Source organism: Pogona vitticeps, chromosome 6, assembly GCF_051106095.1.
Source record: "Pogona vitticeps strain Pit_001003342236 chromosome 6, PviZW2.1, whole genome shotgun sequence".
NCBI lineage: Eukaryota > Metazoa > Chordata > Lepidosauria > Squamata > Agamidae > Pogona > Pogona vitticeps.
In genome coordinates, this window is record NC_135788.1 from 25,397,856 (window position 1) to 25,421,196 (window position 23,341).

General features: G+C 41.6%; 1 protein-coding gene and 1 long non-coding RNA gene across 3 annotated transcripts in view; both read left to right on the forward strand.

Moving 5' to 3' along the window:
- On the forward strand, positions 1-9,009 carry LOC110074727 (guanine nucleotide-binding protein G(I)/G(S)/G(O) subunit gamma-11). 2 transcript variants are annotated; one of them, XM_020785200.3, is made up of 3 exons: positions 1-1,153; positions 1,625-1,722; positions 8,459-9,009. In XM_020785200.3, the coding sequence occupies exons 1-3, from the start codon at positions 856-858 to the stop codon at positions 8,582-8,584; spliced, it is 522 nt and encodes a 173-aa protein (XP_020640859.3). In that variant the 5' UTR covers positions 1-855; the 3' UTR covers positions 8,585-9,009. The 2 variants fall into 2 exon arrangements, with proteins under 2 accessions (XP_020640859.3, XP_020640860.2); XM_020785201.3 differs by having other exon boundaries at positions 1,145-1,511.
- A 7,136-nt stretch (positions 9,010-16,145) lies between these two features.
- LOC140708126 (uncharacterized) overlaps positions 16,146-23,341 on the forward strand; it is a 29,240-nt gene continuing 22,044 nt past the window's right edge. Inside the window, exon 1 of the long non-coding RNA XR_012088280.2 lies at positions 16,146-17,004. This is a non-coding gene — a long non-coding RNA (uncharacterized LOC140708126). The remainder of the gene's footprint in view (positions 17,005-23,341) is intronic.

Sequence of the window (23,341 nt, forward strand, 5' to 3'; positions counted from 1 at the left end):
AACCCCATGCCAGTGGTCACTGGAGTGATTTTTAAAATATGAAAGAAGACTTTTTATTTATTTATTTTTTCAAATTGTTTAGTTAAAGAAACTCTTAACTTTTAATGTAGGGTTTACTGACTTCTGCCACCCAGATGTTCTTAGACTGAAGCTCCCATCATCCCCTACCATTGGCTATACATTTGAAGACCGATGAAAATTGCAATCCAGTAATACAGGTTAGGTCACAAGTTACTCAGAATACAGTAATGCTATGCATATTTATTCAGAACTCGTTCTACCGCTGTATCCAGTGCAGTTTCCTCCCAGTCAAGGCTAACTTCACTAGTAGGTCAAGTGAGGCAGTTGTTTCAGGCAGCAGTTGTTGGAAAGTAACATCAATTAGTTGGAAGAAGAAGTTGTATGCCACACACACACACCACTTGTCCTGTGCTCCTTTAGCCAGTCTTCTGCCTTCAGGTGCAGTAGAGCAGTAGTTCCCAACCTTGGGTCCCCAGATATTCTTGGGTTGCAACACCCAGAAATCCTTGCCAGCATAGCGATTGCTGTAGGCTTCTGGAAATTTTAGTCCAAGAACATCTGGGGACCCAAGGTTGGGAACTACTGTAGATGATGATGTCCATTTGTTCATGTCAAATAGAAAGGACCCAACTCAGCACATATCACTTTCTGAACAGGCAATGAGAGTGGGCACCATCTTATTTACCTTAGATAGCAAAATATCTTGGGGCAGTATTTCTCCTAGATGATTGTATAAACAAGAAAGCTGTTTAATCTGTATAAATAAGCAGTTAGTGTTTCTCCCATCCTCAGAGAGTGAAGGGGAAGGAGAGGTATTACTGATAGTTCTTCTATATGTATAGGGTTACTCTCGCCCCCCACTCTATCTGTCCATCTTTCCCTCCTTTCCCCATTTCATTTCCCAAGCCTTCCTATTGTTTTCCCTCTCCAGCCTGGCATACACAATGGGCCAGACATTTCCTTTACAAACTGAATTTCCTGTGGAACTCTCAGCTTAGCTGCTGTTTCCATTGTAGAGAAAGTAGAAGCAGGCATCCTGTCTCGCATAGCTGCCCCCCCTCCAGCTCCCTCTCCACACACTCTTCACACACACTTGGGATCTTCTGTTGCAGTGTCTTTGCCCACAGTTCAGGTGTGTTACTCCCCAAAGAAATACTTCAAGGGGAAGGATAGTCCAGATCCTTGTTTCTAAGTCAATTCAGGAATCTATGTAGTGGGAGCTGGTTTTCCTCTGTGTGGTGGTTTGGGCACAGCGTGAAGGCAGAGGACAGAATATTTGGTTTTCCATGAATGTGTAATACCTCTGGTTTCAGAGGCAAAGAAAAGGAGAGAGCTGGTAGCATTGGTGGGGGGAGGTCAAACTGTGCTGTTTAATCAGATTAGGACGGATTTCTGCTGATGAATTAAAATCCTGAAAGTAGATACTAGGAGTTTGAGCTTGGCAGGGGAGTTGCTACTTCAAGTAAAACAGGACAAAGTCACAGTTAAAAGTAAGGCTTTTTTTTCTTGGAAGAAAAGAGATGGAGGATTTCTGTGCAGCCAGAGGAGTCCCCCAACCTAATTTATCTCCCTTTTTTCCTCACACATTCTCTCTTTCAACCAGCAATGCCAGCAATCAATATAGAGGATCTGAGTGAGAAGGATAAACTAAAAATGGAAGTGGAGCAGCTCCGGAAAGAAGTCAAGTTGGAAAGGCAGCCTGTGAGTACTACTTGATTTGGGGGGGAAAGAACTGCTTTCTTTGTGTTGTCAGTGGCATATCAAAGCCCTGTCATGTTTTCTGCGGGAGGGGTTGGGCTGTGAAGAGGCGTGCCTGCAACAGGTTAGTTGGGGGTAAACAAAGTAATTCAGCAAAGAGACCAACTTGTATCCTTGATGAAACTAAGAACAGCCATGTTGTCTCTGATGTTTTAAAAAGTTCGTGTCTACGGCTACACTCGGGAAAGCTTAGAAACAAGGATCAGATGTTCTAGGTTCAGATAAATAGCAACCAACCTTGCTCCCATCTCTTTGGATACAGGAGCAGAGCAAGTACACTGTAGAGATCAAAAGTCAGAGCTGGAAAGCAGGAGCTGCCTGATTGTTTTGAAAAGGAACACAAGCCTTCTCAGGGAGGGACACTGGGATGGATTTTCTTGTCTAGCTTTAGAAAAAATGCAGTCATGTAGTCATTTGTGTTTTTATAGACTAGCCCTTTGTTGGGTTTTTGCTCATTTTAACTGGATACCTTTTAAATTATTATTGTGATCATCACTATCTGGTAATTATACTGCTATTGTTCAAAAATAAAAAGTTGCAGCATTGAGTACTCTTTTTCAAGATGATGGCCAGCTTGTCTCTCTAGGAGACCCTATTACATTCTGTCTCCCAGTTTGTATTCTGTCTCCACTCTCCTCCCTGCCGACAGTCACATTCTGTGGCTGGTAAGCATGCACAGCTGGTTGACATCCCTTTAGGGACCTTGCCCCACTCCTGCAAACCAACCTACTAATACCATCTCTTCTCTGTGGGTGGTGCCATTCTCACTAAATAAGGACCAGCTTTCAGAAAGATGTGTTGGCTGAGGGGTGATGGAAGTCATGCAAACTGAAGGCTGTAGCTTCCTTTATTGAGTCAATCCATCTCATGTTCAGTCTTCCTCTTTTCCTGTTGCCTCCCACTATTCTTGGTATTGTATTTTCCAGTGAGTCTTGTCTTCTCATGATATGTCCAAAGAAAAAGTCGGCCTAGTCAAGTACCCCACTAGTTGGCTGGTCTTACATTAGTTAGTGAGACAACCCTGTACGGACAGCAGATTACCTGTTGTTATAAATGATTATGACATGGTATAACCTCCATTTGATAGGAGAGAGACTTGCAACAGTCTGCATTAGCAGTAGAAACAATAAATTGCATATTATTTATTTATAATGCTATATCATGCCTTTCCGCCAAATATAGCCCTTAAAGTGTCTCATGATAATAACATGGATATTAGACAGAGACTGGGATCCAAGTGGTGGCCCTAAGTAGAGTTGACCCATTGAATCAATGGGATTTACATAGGTGTTGGCACATTATTCAGTGAGTGGTTCCAGTCTAATTAAGACCAATAGTTGAATAACTGAATTCAGATATTTCAATTATTCATTGAATAATTGAATTCAGTAATTGAATCAGAGTATAAAACTGTAACAATAGAACAAAAAGCACACCAGTCAACAAGCATCTTCTTTGGGTGCCTTCCAAAAGGTGATTATAGAGCCAGGCAGTTGCTAGCCAGGAGGGCATTCCACAATGATGATACAGTATCACAACTCAAACAACCTTGTCCCATGTATTAGTTGCTGGGAAATGCAAACAAGAGCAAACTGTTGCACCTCTCTCTTTCGGGGCTTTGCAGGCATTCACTCAGTTGGTAACTGAGTAGAAGGTAGGTGTGATATCCAGTCATATTTAGATGTCTTGTCTATATGGTTTGGTAAGTATGTGATGTGAAAGTGTGAAGGCAAGAGGAGAAGGGGACGACAGAGGATGAGATAGTTGGACACTGTCATCGAAGCAGCCTACATGAATTTGACCCAACTACGGGAGGCAGTGGAAGATAGGAGGGCCTGGCGTGCTCTGGTCCATGGGGTCACGAGGAGTCGGACACGACTAAACGACTACGAAGTATGTGATGGAAGGGGTGAATAAAGAACATAGAATTTTGGTAAGAATGATTCTGATTGGCTGGGAGGGAAACTAGATAAGGAAGGGGAGTATGTGTGAGAGACAGTTCAGTCTTGATAACTTGTGAAGGTCCGTTTAGCAGAGAGGGATCAGGGAGAGGTTGGTTCTGGAGTCTGAGGTTTGAGAGAAAGATCTGAGAAAAAGAGAAGAGAAAGGGAGGGGGGGAATTAAAGGATTATGCTGAAGAAATAGGCCAGGAATAAACAACAGGCCAGGAATAAACAACATTCTTTTTAACACTGTTATTTTAATTAAACTTTATTTATTCAAACTGAGTGGTGTTGGGTTCATTACTTGAGGACTGTACTTGAGGGAGTTGCAAAGGCCTGAGTGAAGGGTATAATATACACATATACTGGAGCAGCTAAAGGTTGCTGGCAGCAAAAGAAGAAGAGAGGAAATAAGTGAAGATTATTGACAAAAACAAGTTTATTCTGTGATGATCTTTAAAAGCTCATTACCTCAATAGTCAAGTGATAAGATAAAGGGAGGTATGATGTTGGTATCAGAGATAAGGGGTGTGACACTAGGCTTGTCCATTGAAAATGGGTAGGCACGGAGAGGAAGCAGGTTTTAAAATACCTCCCATAAATCCCCATCCTATATGGCCAATGCCCATGTTGGGTGGAAGATTCTGAGAGTTGTAGTCAAAAAAGTAACTTTTCCAAGCTGTAGCTGGGCTCATATCATTACTGCTTAAAAAACCCGATAGTTGGAACTGCAAATACTGTAGAATGGTAGCCAATAAACATGGAATAAGCTGGAGTCCTGTGCTATATGCAGCAAGCCCCAGTTAATGCATTTAACTAGCAGCTGCATTTTACACATGTCATTCCTGAGTATTTTCTGTTTAGAGTACACAATAGTAAGCCAGTCTGGATATAATGAGACTGGATTCCTGTGGCCTGGTTTGTTTTCTTGGAAAAGCTTCCAGACTGGTGAAGCAGCTTAAGCTCAGAAAAAGACAGTCCTGGCAAATGAAGCTATTGGGCTTCTGTGGCGAACTCATGCCATGGGAAAGAAGATGCTACAGAGAGATTGTTGTTGGAAGGGCTCATGCTTTCATATAGAGAGTCCTTTGAAACTTGGCAACTCTGCCAGCTTCTCTGCTTCAGCTGGCTTCATTTTGTGATTGGTTATCAGGGATGTGGTGGCGCTGCAGGCTAAACCGCAGAAGCCTGTGCTGCAGGGTCAGAACACCAAGCAGTCGTAAGATCGAATCCACGCGACGGAGTGAGCGCCCGTCGCTTGTCCCAGCTCCCGCCAACCTAACGGTTCGAAAGCATGCAAATGCAAGTAGATAAATAGGGACCACCACGGTGGGAAGGTAACAGCGTTCCGTGTCTAAGTCGCACTGGCCATGTGAGCACGGAAGATTGTCTTCGGACAAAACGCTGGCTCTATGGCTTGGAAACGGGGATGAGCACCACCCCCTAGAGTCGAACACGACTGGACAAAAATTGTCAAGGGGAACCCTTACCTTTACCTTATCAGGAATTAAACACTGTTCTAATTGCTCAGACACAATGTGCTGCCCAGGGGAAATTGTGTGACTAAAACACTAACGGGGTTTTCTTTCTTTCTTTCTTTCTTTCTTTCTTTCTTTCTTTCTTTCTTTCTTTCTTTCTTTCTTTCTTTCTTTCTTTCTTTCTTTCTTTCTTTCTTTCTTTCTTTCTTTCTTTCTTAATAAACATACTCACTGTAGCACCTATTTTCATTCTGAGTCTTTAACAGAAGAAGATCAGGCTCTCTGCACATGGCAAAATCACTGTCCACTCATTCAGTTGTGTCTCTTCACCCACTTACAGCCTTATTACAAATTTAATTTCTTATTATGCTTTTGAAGATACCAGCAGGGTGCAGGACTGATCTGGATTTTCATTCTCAGGTTCTAACATACCTTGGATTGCTTTTGTCCCCCACTCCCCACCAAACCACAAATGGGGAATTACTGACAGCAGGGAGCAACTACTGACATCAGCCACAGAACTGATGACACAGTCAGAATGAAAATGCAGACTGTAATTAGAAGGGGAGGGGAGGAGTGTGAACAGGCTAATTGTGGGGTAAGTGAATTGAGGGCTAAATCTGGGACTTCTTTTGTTGCCTAAGCTCAAGACAGCTAGGAGCCGAGGTGTAGTGTAGCGTGCAAGAAGTACTGTAAATGGGTCTGATGACTACAGTGGCGAAAAACATATTGGAAATCATTCAGAATTATGAATGGTGTGCTAAAAATATTGTCATGAGCTAAACCATGTGATTGATACTCTTGACTATTGAATTCTGTTCAGAAATCTACACAGATGTTCATTTCCTTGCAGAATTTGCACAGGAGATGAGTGAAATCAACACAATTGTCCAGCCGGTTTATGTGCAAAATCCAAGATCAGTGGCGAATTATATCTAAAAGTTCATTCAAAAGTAAGATTTTGAGTCTTGCGGGACTGTTCATTAGGCTGGGCTTTGTTCTGCATGTGCCTTTTGCTTTGCAATGCCCAGCTTGATGAACAGTCCTACAGACTTTGTTTATGAGATTTCAGTGATCCCTGGAAGGTGTTACTCACCCTTGAGTTTACGTAAATGCATATTCTCCAAAGCAAGAGTGGGGAAAGAGGTTAGGGATTTGGGCAGTATCCCCCACCCCCCACCCAAGTTGACTGACAATCCACCTAGAGAGAAATGTTTTCACATGACAACTCCCGGAATCCCCAACAGGGGGACTCTGGGAATTGTAGTCCAAGCCAATTAATTTCCCATACTTTGGCTAAAACACTAGTTAGAGCTCTCCTTTCATTCTCCCTTCATTGCCACTCAGTTAGCTCTTGAAGTACTGGATGAATACATTCTCCTTCTGCCTTTTCCCTTTCATACCAGGAAGGTGATGAATGAATGAAGCTTGGCCCACACAGCAAGTGCTGTGGGAACTAGTTGAGTTCCATCCTCGAGACACATTCATCTATCATAGCTCTGGCCGAGTGTGCCTTGCTTGTCCTTCCCACATTAGGAAGGGGTTGTCAGAATGGATCCAGGTCCTTTGCTATGGTAGTCTCCCCACTTTCCAATCTACCTTCTGAAGGAGAACAGCTTCAGAGAGGGGTAGAGGAGAGTGGGGGATTTCTGCAGGCCAGTTTGGGAACCTTTGCTCTGAATAGTTAGGAGAGATTAACAATATTGTGAACTTCACCCAGTAGCAATGGAAATGGCTAGCTACACCATGGCTTTTTAGTAAGTAACAACATCTAGTAAGACTATTTCAGGCACACACTATAGGTGGTATGAGATGCATGCTTGTTATGCAGATGGTTACTATTTCAGCCTCTGGCTAAAGAAACTTCTTCTTAGGTACTAAATACCTTCCTCTAGGCTCATAAAATAAAGGCAGACCCATCCCAGTCCTTTAATAACAACTGTATCCTGGCCTTGGGAAGTATCTGACAATGCCATTTGCTTCAGAATTTTAATTAGAGTTGCCTGTGTGAAACCAGTTACCTTTGTACTGTACCATCTTCTTTCTTTATCTCTTTATTTTCTGGTCTGCTTCCAAGGTGCTTGCATCTTCCTTTAAAGCCCCTAAATGGATTGGTACCTAAATGCCGTAATAAAGGGGTAGCCAGTTTGTGGCTTTCCAAATGTGTTGGTCTGCAACTCACATCAGTCCAAAGCAGCCTATATGTTTTATTTACACCTTTGAAGAATTGTGGGATTTGGAGAGCAATAATATCAGTAAGTTGTCTACCTCTGCCTAAAACACTGCCTCATCTTGTAAGTGCTGTCTTGTATACGTACCTAGAAACTGGGAGTAAGCTCCATGGAACTCCATATCTTTGAGTAATCTCCATTGAACTCAGTGGAATTTACTTATAAGTAGATTTGTCCAGGATTGTTCTGCTGGTAGGTGGCAACATTAAATAGAGTCTTTGAGGTGAAGGCATCTCTCCAGGGAAGTCTACTTCGCCCCATCCCTGCTCACTTTTTCTTGCATTGGGAAGATGTGGCTGTTTCACAAGTCTTTCGGCTGTGGTTGATTGCTGTTGTGATATTATCTTGTGCATATTTTTGGCTATTGTGTGACCATTTCTTAATGGATTTGTAATCTTTTAAACTTTATTATTATTATTTCCTAGTCATTTCTCACCTCTTAGGGTTTCCAAGAGTGGTGTAGCAAATAGAGTGATAGACCAGGACCCAGGAGACCTGGGTTTGAATCCCTGCTGAACTATGTAAACTGACGAGGGGTGGAGGGTGATGTGAAAATGCTAAAACCACTTCTTAAATATCTTACTTATCTTGAAATCCCTGTTAGTTGGTTCTAACTTGATGGCACACAGCAAGAGCAGGAGCAAGTGCCTCTTCATAAAAGTTGGGATAAAACAATTTAATAATAATAATAACAAACAGCCAAAGTTTTTGTACCCAAAAAAGATGTGATGGTTTTGTGCAGCAAATGGGAATATGACAATACAGACCACTGAGCATGCTCTTATATAAAGGCTATTTGCGGGAAAAGTCAATGATAACCATCAAGGCATGAGGACAATGCTTTTTTCCCTTCATCTGATGTTTTCATAAACTGAGCAAATAAAACTAATATGCATCTAGCCATTATTTTTATATCTATCTGTTCAGATACCAACTTACCCATTTATCACAGTGAAATCCAATTTTCCACTGCTGCCACTATATATTAAGACTTTCTCTCTCTCTCTCTCTCTCTCTCTCTCTGCAGGTTTCCAAATGTTCAGAAGAAATAAAAAATTACATTGAAGAAAGGTCTGGAGAAGATCCTCTGGTGAAAGGCATTCCGGAAGATAGGAATCCATTTAAAGAGAAAGGAGGATGTGTTATTGCTTAGAACTACATTGATTAGGCAACTGTGAAACTATAGAAAGCACCCTAGAATAACATTCCAGTTAAAATTCAAGGAGTTGCTATCAAATCAATACAGAGGGACTGATTTTTAAAAAACTAGAATGGAAATGCTGGCTTATAATTTCATTCCCTGAAGCATATTCTTGCTTAATGTATCACTAAATGTATTCCTCAAAGTGGTTGTCTAATCTTTTAATTTTCTATGCTGCTTGCTGGTTTGAAAAATAATAATAGGGATATAAATCTGTTCATGAAGCAATTAAGTGTTATTTTGGTATAGAAAATTCATGATTTGTGGTAAAATACCTCCCTTATCTGTCTATGTGTGTGCAGAATATAGAACTTTAATCTCAGGAGCACTGTAAAGTTATATTGTCATATAAAATTGAAATTTGTTAAGTGGTGAAACATGGTGTGATTATTTCAGCATTTCTTGTTTGGTTTCAGACAACATAACTTCATATTAATCTTAGTTGGGACCAATGACTAAGACAGTGCAGCCCAAACACACATACCCAACTAAGAAATCATTGAAACTAATGTCTTATGTTTATATTCACTAATTTCTTATGTTTATATTCACTAAAGTAAATATGTTTTATTGCCTATTTTGTGCTAAATTGTCCTGCTATTGAATAAGCAAATTCCACTTAACACTTACATTCGTATATTCCACTAATTATTATTTCTGTGCATCACTATGACTGAAATCCTTACTACAGCTCAGTGTAGTAAGTTGTACTAGAGTCAGAAAGGTATTTGTCCTGCTTTTTGGTCTATGTGGGGACAGTTTGGATTCCTTTTCCCCCCCAGCAATCACATGATATAATTGCTGGAACGAACCAAATCATCCCCAGAGCAGTCCTACCACACCTTTTTGAGTACTCTTTACAGGCTTATACCTTTTTGGTGAGGGTATGATCACTCTAGTTTGGTTCATTTCCTGCATGTGTGATCTCTGGGAATGTACCAAAAGTGAGCCTTGTTGGCTATCAAGGCTCCTTACATTTTGAATTTCTAATAGCATGAAGTGGCTTAATAAGTGAGCCATTTCAGGATATTAGCACATTGAACACCTCCACTGCTCCTCAGCAGAGGGACAGGGGAACTGAATTTTTTTTTTTTAAAAAAAGATTCTAATAGACCATTGCTGCATCACTTAAAAATTAATTTTTTTTGTTTCTCTTAAATCAGAGGTCTCCAAACTATGGCCCTTGGGCCACTTCTGCCCCGCCTTGCCTTTTTATCTGGCCTGAGCATAGGAAGAGGAGGGAAAGGAGACCCAAGCGACCCCCCCATACCTGTTGTCTTTGCAATTACAGTGGGTGTGGTGGATTACTTGGGTCCCCTTTCCCTCCTCTTCCTATGCACAAGAGGAGAGAGGAAGAGGAGTGAAGCCTGATCTAAGTGATCTCCCACCTCTGCTGTCTTTGCAAAGAAAATGGGGGTGGGGGATTGGGTTCTCCTTCCCTCCTTTGACCCTTGAATATGTGCAAAATATATGATGTGGCCCTCATACTGAAAAGTTTGGGGATCCCTGTCTTAAAGGACGGGTCAAGAAACTACTCACTACTGAATCCATGAATTCAGTTGTGGGCAGTTTCTTGACTGGCCTTTTAGACAAAGCAAAATATTATTATTTTCTTTTTTTGAAAGTGATGAAGCACCACAGCAATAGTCTACCAGATTTTTTAAAATCACTTGGAGCAGGGGAAGTGTTCAATTTGCAGATATCCTGAAGTGGCTTACTTATTAAGTGACTTCTGAACAGAGGGAGCCGAATCAAATAGGGTCACTTGAGCTCAGATATGCCAGTTCGATACAAGGATTGCACCATGGCATATTGCTCCTCCGCCTCACCCCAAGCAACCCTATTTAGCTTGCACCAGCCTCCTGCAAAAGAGACAGTGTAGACATGCCCTCAGTAGGGATTTGGTGACCCTCTTACTCCTCTGTAAGTTCCATTGATTCAAATGAGCCTAGTTAAGTTGCAACAAGAGTAAGCCCATTTGAAGCAATAGAACTTACAAACGAGTTGAGTCACTGAATCTCCACTGATTCAGTGCATATGTGCTAGTGTAATTTACTATGCTGAGCAACAGGATTTCAACTAGTAAATTAAAAGAGTGGCAAATAGATTTGTGCAGACGTACAGCTTGTTAGTGTTATGAAACACTAATCCAGTCTGCAGAGCTTTAATGATAGAAATGTTACTTTTTGGACTGCTTTGAAAGATGCCTAGCGTCTAAGCTTGAAACGGTTTTTTTAAAGACTACAACTCCCCAAATCTCTCAGTCAACATGATAAATAGCTGGGGATTGTAGTCCCCAAGTAACTTTTCCATTTCACCCAGGGCCAGTCCTGTAACTACTCAGAGTGTGGCAGCTGCCTTCAGGCAACAGATTTGGGGTCTATCATGAAAAGAGAGCAAATTGTTTAATTTTATTATTGCCAACTTTACCTTACCGTTCTGTTTCAGGCAGAGAAATTTCGCAGACCAGCTGTGGCTCAGATTTGTGGAGGAGCCTTCTCTTCATGATAGCTCAATGGGAAGGCATAGAAAAAGGCAGATTAATCATAATTATTTGAAGCAACCTTGTGGTAGCTGCATGTAGATGGCATTAAAGGATTTGTTTGTTTGTTTGTTTGTTTGTTTGTTTGTTTATTTGTTTGTTTGTTTATTTATTTATTTATATCCTGCCCATCTAGACTACGTCTACTCTGGGCGGCTTACAATAAAAATATCATAACACAATTAAACAACAACTTAAATCAATAATGTTAGTATCATTCAAGATGGAGAAATATAGAAAGAAAATTAAGATAGAAAATAAGAATCAAGTATTGACGGGAGGGAAGGCCTGCCTGAAGAGCCAGGTCTTAAGTTGGCTCTTGAAAACACCTAGCGAGGGTGCCAGGCAGATCTCTGGAGGAAGACTGTTCCAGGGTCGAGGTGCCGCTGCTGAGAAGGCCCGGTTTCTTGTTCTTTCTTTCCGGGCCTCCCTCGGCGTTAGGCCCCTCAGCTATCTGTCCTGGCTATAGCGAATGATTTGGGTAGATCTAGGTGGGAAAAGGTGTTCCACTAGGTATTGAGGTCCTAAACCATTTAGGGCTTTATATGTCATCATTAACACTTTGAAATCAATGCGGAAATGAACGGGCAGCCAATGCAAGGCAGCCAGAGTGGGAGAAATATGCTGATGTTTTCTCATCCCACTAAGGACTCTGGCCACCGCATTCTGCACCATTTGAAGCTTCCGCATCAAACTCAAAGGTAGCCCGCATTACAGTGGTCTAACCTCGAGATTACAAGCACATGGACCAGAGTGTTGAGGGCCCCGCCATCAAGATAGGGACGCAGTTGAGCAATCCGCCACAGATGGAAATAGGCAGAGCGGACTATTGACGCCACCTGGGTTTCCATGGTGAGCACCAGATCCAGATGGACCCCCAAGCTGCGAACCTCACTCTTCACAGAGGGAGTCACCTCTCCAAAAGAGAGGGAGATGTTGGGTCCACAGGATCTTGGCTTTGCCCATGCTCCCTACCAAACCCTCCTTTAAAATGGAATGCCAGGCTGCACCAAGAGAAAGGTCAGACTCTAGCTCTAAAAAACACTGAAATACAAACACGTTCCAATTTTTGGTCAAAGGAAAAAGTAAGCTACACTTATTATTGAAAATAAGATGTACTTTGTTCCTTAGGAAATTGATTTCATCAGGAACATTAAATAATTTAATCAAATGGCATTAACTAATATATTCAGCATTCTTCATTTAGTTATTAATTACCTTATGTTTCCCGACTCCTTCTCAATAGTTTTGGTAAATAGTACATTAGTGAACAATGTGTTCCTGTATGATTGGGTGTATGCCCCTACTGTATTTCTATTACTATAAAGGAGATACTGTAAAGCAATAGAACTCTTTGCTTTAAAACTGGATACATGGAATTGCCCTTCAGATGATGTCCCCCATTAGCTGCTGCTAGAGTGGAGGTCTAACAGCATTTAGCGGCCACTCTGTTGCTCACCTCTTGAGAGGTGGGAATTATGGATGTTAGATTTTTTCCTTGTCCTGAGAAATTCTGCTGCTGTAGTTATTCTGAGTGGGAGTAGCAATTCCAAAGAGCATGCAGAAAGACAGCTAAGACCAGTCCTACCCTTAGGCAGAAGAAGCTGTGCCAAGTAGCATACAGTTGGTATTTTGAAAGGTTAACAAATTAGGGATTCACCATTCTAACTTGTTTTAACTGTCGGAGAGTGGGAGAGGTGATCATGGCCTATTCCATATCATGCCCCCCCCCCAAAAGTGGTTCCTTTGGGAACTGTGCACCTTGATTTGCATTGGGGAGGGACTGGAGTGTCATTTGTTGCTTTGTTTTTGGCAGCAAAATATCCTGAGCCTGCAGACACAGCACACGTTTATAAATAGTGTGGCTGGCCTTATCTTAGAGGATTTTATCCAGAGTATAAGAAAATGAAGCAAAAACCAACCATTGTCTACATCTGTGTATCTCCCACTTTATCCTAAAATCATACTTGTCAGCATTCCGATTACATGTTCAAATGAGACAGATGGATTTTCTGGAAATGGCAGCAAATGTGTAGAATAGCTAATAGGCCACAGGGCCAGTCATTCCCTTACACAAAGTGAGGTAGAATGTTAGGGCCATGAACAACATGACCTCCCTGGAAAGCCCTCAGCGCTACTTAGGAAAGGTTCACTGAGCATTGGCTGACTATTAGAAATGCTGCAGGTGGGAAATATGGTAGTTATCCTGGATGTCCCTCTCCACAGTAGGGCATTGGTGGGCTCTGCAGTCCCACACCAGCTGTTTTCATGTGGTGGCATGGTTGGAGCAGAGAAACAGCTGGCTGTGGCTCTCCAGAGCAGCCAGGGTCCAATTGTCTGAAGTTCTGCTTTGTCAGGTGCAGAACAGAGCAAGTAAAATGATTACTAGGCTGGGGCACCTCCCTTATAAGGAAAGGCTACAGTGTTTGGGGCTCTTTAGTCTAGAGAAAAGGCACCTGAGGGGGGGACATGACTGAGATGCTTGAAATGATGGAGGGGATGGATAGAGTGGATAGAGGGAAGCTCTTTTCCCTCTCACACAATATTAGGACCAGGGGACATGCACTGAAATTGAATGTTGGGAGAGTAAGGACAAAAGAAAATATTTCTTTACCCAGCATGTTGTTACCCAGCATGTTGTTAGAACTCCTTGCCACAGGATGTGGTGATGGCATCTGGCCTACATGCCTTTAAAAGGGGATTGGACAGATTTCTGGAGGAAAAGTCCATCACAGGTTACAAGCCATGATGGAGATGTATAACCTCCAGGCTTACCTCAAAAGTACTTCAAAATGCCAGATGCAGGGGAGGGGTATCAAGAGACAGGTATCTAGTTATCTCGTGTGCTCCCAGAGACATCTTGTGGAGCCACTGTGAGATACAGGAAGCTGAACTAGATGGGCCCTTGGCCTGATCAAGCAGGGCTGTTCTTATCTTTGTTCAGGGCTGGCTTTTTCAAGCTGGAACTTTCCAGATGTGCTGAAATGCAAACCCCACCACTCACTAGATGCCATTGGATTAGACTGGTAGTTAAAGCTGGATCCAACATGGACAAGGAGAAAGAGAAGGGAAGTTGGATTCTTGCTCTGTGGGCTGGGTGAAGAAGCTCCATCTGACCTGTTGGCTTGGGATATGATGATATCATGGGTATAGCTATGCCTCTGATGTAATCTGACCTGTGAAGGCAGAGGTGAGGAGGATTCTTCCTCTAAACATGCCTCTTCACCTCTGCTCTACTATGTCTTCCCCACAAGCCTGAAACTCTTTTTTTGTGCTAAAGTAAACATTCACAAACATTTTAACATTTGAGAAGGTATTCCAAGCCCTTGATCCTTTATCCTTTTCTGCATATTTTCTAGCATGTTTTCCAGGTCTGTGAGAACACCTAGTAACTCTTAATTTTGCCAAGGGCGGGTCATAGAACACATGCCTGAACTTCTAATCATCTTTTTTTGGTTTAAACTCTAGTTTGCCATGAAAAATACTTTTTTTGGCTGGAACCCAAGAACCATCCTGTAGACAGCAATACATTGCAGAGGAAGTTCATTACAAGTATTGGTTAAAACCATTATCCGCTAGTGTTATCTTCCCTGAACATGAAGGTAACAGAGCTGTTTCCCCTGATCTTGTAAGATAAAAGTGACAGACAGTACATTTCAGCTTTATTTTAATTATTCCTTTATGGTTTCAGGTCCATAAGCCTTTTCTGCTAAATGATGAACCAGGTTTTTCAAGATTCCAGATTCCAAACAGGAGAAATGCATTAGTTGATGGAACTGTCCTCTTCTTGGAGTTCTGTGGTCTTAAGGCTGGTGATGTTATCCATCTTTACAAATATGGAGGTTAGCCATAATCTTCATAGCAGCTGGGAGAGAAACTGATTTTTGTGGGAACTATGTATTATTGCAAGTTATTCCTGTTTTGATCCAAAGTATTTCGAGTGGCTTGGTCTTTTATTGGCAACTACTGTAAGGGTGCAGTTACAGGGAGTGAGGTAGTATGGGCTGCTTTGGAATGGTTGGGCTTGATTAGAATGATCCCATTCCTGGAAAGGTGCTGATGTGGCCACATTGACACAAGCCTTTGTTATTACATCCCAGCAGCACACTCTAGGTGGGGGTGCCTTTGGAAAGTGTGATGTTGCTGTGATCACAACATCTGAGAAACACTGATTTGCAGTAGATTCCTGGATGAAATTTAGACCTTGAAGCAAGCTGCTTTGGATAGAATCGTAGTGAGTAGTGTTTTGCTAGGATTAAAAAGACTTTTTTTCATATCCGCATTTGCCCATGAAGCTATTCTTGGTTTTGGCATCAGTTACTCTTTTACCAGATTAGCCTGCCTCACAGGCTTGCTGTGAGGATAAAAAGTGTGGTGCCGGTAAACATGAGTCACCTTTAGCTCCATCTAGGAAAGACAGGATTTGGAAAACCAGCTCTGCCAGCCAAGTCTACACTCTATGCTCGCTGCTTCTAATGAATAAAGTCTCTGAGGAACAGCGAAAACTATGTTAGGTGGCCAAGGTGCTTACACCATGGCCTTGGCAGGACCGGGCCGCGGAGACAGATCTTCCACCACTCTGCACGCACACCCCCGCACGCACGAACAGGTGCCCCGCCCCCGTGAGTGTGCCCCTCATGAGCGCACCCCGCCCCAACCAGTCTGTGGGTTGGAAAAGGTTGGGGACCACTGGCTTACACCCCCTTGCTGCTTTTAAGAAAGCCCTGAGCTCACCAGTGGTGAGTCTTAGACCCCTGGTATTGAATGGTTCCCTCTAAGCTCTAAGTACAGCCTCTGGGGTTTCCACATGTCTAGTTCTCATTATCTTATATCATTTATACAGGCTTTTATAAAAAAATTGAGAAAGCTTATTTTAAGGCTTCGTTCTTGGAGAGAGCAACGTGTTAAATGTGCTGATTTTGTTTGTTTCCATCCCTTCAGTTCTGCTCATCTATGGAACGTAGCCCACTGTGACATTGACATTTTGTGAAGTTGAATTCAGTTGTTGGGGTGAAAGATGCTCCTCATATTTGCGCATTTTGTAGGCACTGAAATGGAGGAGCAGAGAAGGTTGTGTATATATGGCTATATATTTTTGCTAATTTGTTGAGGATTGTAACCTCCACATCTGCCTATTCCATGTCTGATTTAAGCCAGAGGCATCTAGTTTGCATGTCAGAAAGAGCTTACTAGATGCTGAATGTGTAGTTTCTGTGAGGGAGACAATATTCTATAATCTGTGTTAGTCAAACTGTACTTTAGCTGGAGATGCTGTTTGGAGAACCACTCACGCTTCTCTTGCAGAAGCTATTGTTAGTAAATCTTAAAAGATCTTCCTTTGGATTATGCACTTATACAGTATTCCTTTGAGAGAAGTCCATATCAAGCAGAACTATTTCTTTAAAATGAGAGAACAATTCTGCACTCAGCTGACTACCTGAAAGCATTATTAACTCATGCTAAAGCACATGAAAGTGCTCTTTGTCACAGAGTTCAAAAACCTCTTAAAGAGTGTTTCAGACATTTCACGTGTAGTACTGAACCATTTTTATTGTATTACAAAAATAAGTGTAGTTGACCTTTGGATTTATGGACTCCCTCCTCCTCCTCCTCTGGTGCAGCTGTAAAAAGATATTTGCTAACTTCCATTTTCAGTTTTATAGTTTACTGTGTTGCTTGAATACAGCAGTTATTAATCTCAACTATCTCATCTATAGTATGTTGAAATAAGCCAACTTCAAACCACAGTTTAGGAGGCAGAATTATTTTATTGTTGCTATGTGCCGTCAAGTTGGAATGGACTTATGATGACCCTAACTGGGCTTTCAAGGTGAGTGAGAGATTTGATTTTTACTTTTAAAAATTATTTTATTAAACTAAGACAAGGGCAAATAAGAAAAATAAAATATCTAACATTTAAACATTTGATAAAATACAAAAAATTACAGAAACAGTGCTCCCCACCAGTGAGATACTTAAGGAGTCATTTTACTAGTTTTGCACCCCCAGTGCGTTTCCATGGTTGAGCAGGGGTTTGAATCCTGGGGTGCTTTTTTCAATGAATTTTTGCCCCTTTGAATGCATGGTTTATTTTTAGTATCGCTTTTTACCAGAACAAAGTTGAGGTTGCAAGAGCTTCCTGGTTAGAAGCTTTCAAGTAGGCCTATATCTCCACCTAGAAACAACAACAATTCAACAGAGGAGCTCATTTATTAAAGACTTTTGCATGATTTTCACAGACATTCTGATTTATTAAAGAAAGCAGAAGTGGATTGCTGTGGATGGCCATGGCAAGATCCCCCTTAACCCAATTATTTGCCTATTTCATGAAATGATCTACTATGAATTCTGCTGTTCAAACTATAATCTCAGCTGATATGGACAAATAGTGGTCGTTACAGAGAGAAGGAGGACTCCACTTGACCTTCCTCTGGGAAGGTGGAATGCCACTGGTTCCTGATAGAGGCTTAATCCACTCATAAATATGGTTACTAGATAGGAAGTCTTAATGACCTTGGCAGGAATTATGGGCCATACTAGACAGGATACATTTGTCATATAGCTTTTCCTTTTGGGATGGAATTTTCTTTGATAAATAGCTGAGGAGGAAGAACCAGGTCAGAGCCATGGCATGGGAAAGGGAAGCTTGAACACTTTGCCCCCCAACAGAGCGCCTTTCTACGTTCCCATTTTGTCTACTGTTAGCAAGGGCAGGGAAGCACTTGTTTGTCTCTCAGTTTATAGACAGCATCCTTTTGACAGTGGCTACAGCTGTAGAGGCACAGCATCCTTGAGAAGCAAAGAGGGTTAATTGTACAGTACAGATGTTGTGCCAAGTACTCTGAGCATTTATGGTTAACAATACATTTTCCATTAACAGAATGTACACAGTAGAACGAATCAAATGGGTAGCTGTAAAGTAATGTTTCTCCTTCACTCAATCTGTTTTTGTGTAGGGTTTTTTTTTTTGCAAGGAGGAATTGCTCATGTTTTAGCATAATTTAAATGTTATCTTCCAAATGTGATGCATATTTAAAATTTACAAAAGTGAGATTTGTTTATTAAGCTACATGTTGAGTCATACGAACTGCATGCAGCATGGGATATTACTGTCCACAAAGCCTACGAAATGTACAAAGCAAATGCTTTGAAGATGTTTCTAGGTCTATGCCGATCACACCCAAGTATAACTTTCCTTATAGCACGGCATGTTTCTATCTTGTTTGCAAGCAATGACACTTAAATCTCTTTTTCTTAAATGCTCTAGATGCCAGCCCCTCTGATCCCTCCCTTTTCTACTTCTCTGTAGCAGCAACACCTGGCGTGCCTTCCTATCAGTCAAGCCAACACCAATGGTCAGGATTGTAAGCTCGTTATCTAAAGCGCGTAAAGGGCACACAACTTTCTACCCTTGCTTTATAAGAAGAGTATTATGAAATTATAACTCTGTGATGCGTGTTAAGGAGACAGCAACCCACCAAAAATCAGAGTGTCCTGTCCTTAGCTAAGGGCACGGTGTTCTTGCAAGCATTTATTTCTCATCACTTTTTTCACCTTTGACCATTATGGCTTCAGAATAGGGTGTTTTGAGGGCAGACAATTCAATTACATGCCACTTACAAATGTGTCTCTGTGTGTCTGTGTGTGTAAGCAAGGGAAAGGCAGCTTTCCCACAGAGAGGACATGAAAAGAGTTCTTTTGCGTTCTTTCTAATAAATTCCAATTTAAAAAGGAATGGATTAAACAGGGTTGCTTCAGACATGGTGTCTATGGTATGCATTACCATACCCAATCCTTGTGTGTGGAGGCAAGGGTCATCCCAAATGACACCCTGTACATCACAGTGACTTTTTTTTTAAAGTTCAGTCCAGCCCAGGCTATCTAGTCACACCTAAGTCTCCTGAGTCACACTCTGGAACTCTGTTCACTATACCAGACTGCCTCCATCTCCCTGATAGATACCTAAAAAGAGTGGTGCATGGCAGTGCTACCGTTCTCCCCAGGATTGGTGCATTGGTTGACTTACAGTGAGGAATTGGCAGTCCTTCCCAGTGGCGCACTTTTGAGAAATGGTTACACTGCAATGGGGGTGTTTGACAAATTAAATTACTTCCAAGTTTCCACTTTATGAAAATGCTGATGGTGTGTAGAGGACTTCTAAGCTTATCTTGACAGGTCAAATAGGATTACTGGTTAAAAACCGCTTAAAACCAGAAACTGCATCAAAGAATTTCTTTTTCTAGATTGACAAACTCTTTGCTGTGTTGCAATCGCAATTCAGTTGATGAGTTGACTTTACTTTTCATGTCTCATGTTGCTAAACTGGCCACAGTGGACTGCAGTATTATTCTAGTTCTCACACAAGCAAATTCATTTGCCAGATAGAGAGACACTGAGATGAAATGTACTTAAAATAAAGTACTTTCTCTGTTTGTGTGTGTGATGAGTATATAAATTAGGGATAGACATAATTTTATATGCTTCCTGCTGTACCATCCCTTTTTTTTGCACTTAATACAGTTATGAAGTAAATATTAATATTCCTTCCGGGAAGGCAGATCCATTTTGACAGTTGGTGATGCATTAATTTCAGTCAAGCCCAACGGCCATATGTAAATTGTAGTAATTTCTACAGATGAGAGAATTCACTCCAAGGATGTAAATAGAAATATGTGGATTATGGAAGAGAGGAGGTCTGCATAGGCAATTAAAACAGTTATTACTAGTTATCTCTATTTTAAAAATAAATGGTGTGTTTGGCAGTTGTACATAACACATACAAGTTTTTAGTTGTGAGTTGTCCATAGCAAAGAAGGGGTACCAGAACATACTTCCAGAATTGGAAGACATGCTGAAAGGAGACACTTTTTCTGCATTCTAAAAAAGGAGTGTTTTCTTGCACTACAGTGTTCCCTTCAAGTGAAAAGGTTACATTCCAACATGTAACAAAGTAGAGTAGTTTTGGCAAAAGCAGATTTTTATTTCTTTTTCAGTCTGTAAAGAAAGCATAAAAACATTCCTGAAATCTTAAGCCAAATGGCAGACATTAGAGGTGCTCAAGCATTATGCCAAAAAAGGTCAGTTCTATTAGAATGTGGGGATGGAATATAAATTATTATGTATAAATGTAAATATTATAACTAGAGGCTCAAAGGCATTTTTCATTTGTCATTCTTTTTCTGCCCTCCGTTGCTGTTAATTGCTTTTGCATCCCTGGCATGCCAGACAAGATGACATTTAATGCTTGTTTTTGTTTATGAACAAAACAAATGGGGAGCAAGTGAGCCTGGTAGCTATTGCAGTCACTGAAAAGTTAAACTTCCCCTTAATTCAGCCTTGCAAGAAAGACTGTAAAAGCTACAAGCTGCATTCTTAAAAAATAGGGCTAACTAAGTCACCAAACAAGAAATCTGTTGCTTTTCATTATTGTGCGGAAGCGAAATTATAAAAGCCACTCCAGCTAACTGATGAGGTGCCTGGCACATGGCCCCTGTTGACAGGACATCATGCTTCTCCCCACTGACACGAGAATTCCCAACCTCAGGTTCACACATTGATTGGGGGGGGGGAGACATTAATTATATTGGATGAGACAGCAGAGGATGGAGAAATAGGGAAGGGAGATGGATCGGAAGGGAGAAAATGCAGGAAGTGAAGTGCTCACTGGAAGGACAGATCCTGAAGCTGAGGCTCCAGTACTTTGGCCATCTCATGAGAAGAGAAGACTCCTTGGAAAAAACCTTGATGTTAGGAACGTGCGATGGCAAGAGGAGAAGGGGACGACTGAGGATGAGATGGCTGGATAGTGTCTGCGAAGCAACCAACATGAATTTGACACAACTCCGGGAGGCAGTGGAAGACAGGAGGGCCTGGCGTGCTCTGGTCCATGGGGACAGGAAGAGTTGGACACGACTAAACGACTAAACGAAACGAAGAGCAACCACTGGAGGAAGATAAGCAAAGGCTAGAGGAATGTGAAAAAAAATGAGAACTGGGGAGGATGATGGAGAGGAGAGGAAGGATGTGACAGAAAAGGTAGTGGAACTGAACCTGGTAGAGATAAGGAAGCAAGAGGAACCTAACCTCATTGAAGAATGGGAAGAGATAGTTCAAGAAGACCCCTGGACTGGGGAGCCAGTAACTTTTAGTGTTCCTGAGGTAGAAGCAGTGACGTGTTCTGTCCAACCCCTGTGGTTGGCTTCATATTTGGGAGAATGAGAGAGGCAGGAGAAGTATCATAGGGCACAGGAACTTATTTTCCTAGGAGAGTTTGAAGTGGCTGCAGTATCCTGGCCCAAGACTCAGGAAAGGGTTTACTAAACCCTTCTTTCTCAGGATAGTCCAAGAGGGAGGAGAAACGAACTTGCCATCTATATCCAGTGGAGCTATTGAAGTCTTCCCTGTTGTGGCGCCCCCTGTCGCAGCTTTGTGATACCCCTATTACATCCCAAAGAAAGTTGGGGCTATTGTCCCTGAATTCTAAAAAGGACATTGAAACATTAGTAGAGAAACAGGACAGTGAGTCCTAAAGAAAGAGTTGTTTTGTTCAAACCTCATTGTGGGATGTTAGCTGTATTGACAATTTGAATAGTTGTTATGTAAACTACTGGTTCCTTTGTTATGAAGGTCAACATGGTTGAAGGGGACCTGGCAGGCATGGCGTCTGAAGAAAGGAATCACATGCCTCCTCAGTTAGCTATGGCTTCTGTGACTTTGCATTTGTGTGTGATAGAAAGGATTCTGGTCTATGTAAACTAACTGTAGCAATAAACTTCACCACCACTATAAAATGGTAAAAAAAAAAAGGTGGAAGAATTAATGAAATAAATCCTTAAAAAATAAGATATGAGGAATATCATGTGGATGTCATGGAAAATATTGTTAAGATCAGCGCGGAGCCCCACATTTAAGGGGAAACACTTGAAAAGACCCTCAGTTATCTGTGGTACATCAGCATTTTGAAACAACATGCAGCCGAATTCTGTGCCCGTTTATGCAGAAGATAGTCTCATAGGACAGCATCCAGCTGGAGGGCTGGGGTCCAATGCTGGAACTGGTTCTGCCAATAGAAGCTGGGGAGGGTAGTCCATTCTGCAAGCCTCCCCTCCCATGCACCCACAAGCTTGTTCCCAAGGCCCCGGGGGGGGGGAAGCTGGACGTGGTATTCAGGGAATGTGGAGTGTCACAGGAACAGGGGAGGAGAAAACAAATTCTCTCCTTTACTGGCGATCAGGCAATGGAGTTCAATGGGAAGTACTCCCTAATAAATATCTTCATTGAGGAGTAATTCCCATTAAACTCTATTGTCTAAAGCTAATGTTATGCATATGCAAAATATTCTGCTCCTGTTAAACATGCATTCGTCACACAGGGGGAAAAATCAAGCAGCTGTTTCCTAATTTTGATGTAAAACTGGCAGATCTCATATCTATTTTTTTAAAATGTAATCTTACAGTCAGCCCAGGTGGCAATAATATATTCGTGCAGCAGTCTGTGGAAAGTAAGAATTATCCCTAGACTGTATACTAGGGAGTAATTCCCATTGCACCCAGCTATTTAAAGCTACTGTCACAGTGGTTACTGACCATTGCTAAGACGGAAGAGTTCACTTCCCTGCTGTACCTCCCAGGAGAAGAGCCTGCCTGTGTAGCCTCGGGCACGTTGCAGAGTCCCAGGGTGTCCCCAGAAGAAGAAAACTTCTGAGTGTTCTATTCTTAGGAAATGTTTATTATTAAGTGTGTTTACTGGACTGAAGTCTAGGAGATAATTCTTATTTTCCACAGCCTGCTGCACATTGCAATCTCAAGTGATCGTAAGACTACATTTGGTGTTTTTTTTTAATGTCCAAAATCTGGCAGATTTATGTCAAAAGTAGGAAACATCTGCTTGATTTTTTCATTTGTGTGGAATGCAATGCGTAAGAGGAATAGAATATGACTAGATAACTATTCTGGGTTAGAATGAATTGACTTGGTAATGAAGGTTTTGTCTTTTTTCTGCTGATTAATTGTAACACATTAAGTTGTTAATATAATATAAATTCCTTTCTTAATACTACACCTTGGACATATGTTTAGGAAGTTAGTAAGGAGACGTCATTCTTTGCACAGGAAAAGAGAAATCATCAATAGCAAATCTTGGGAATTAATGATAGAAATGATTTTGAC

Coding starts and splice junctions, on each gene's coding strand:
- LOC110074727 (XM_020785200.3), top strand. CDS start 856: ATGTATAGGGTTACTCTCGCCCCCCACTCTATCTGTCCATCTTTCCCT. Junction 1,154..1,624: donor TGTCTTTGCCCACAGTTCAG/GTGTGTTACTCC, acceptor TCTTTCAACCAG/CAATGCCAGCAATCAATATA. Junction 1,723..8,458: donor TCAAGTTGGAAAGGCAGCCT/GTGAGTACTACT, acceptor CTCTCTCTGCAG/GTTTCCAAATGTTCAGAAGA.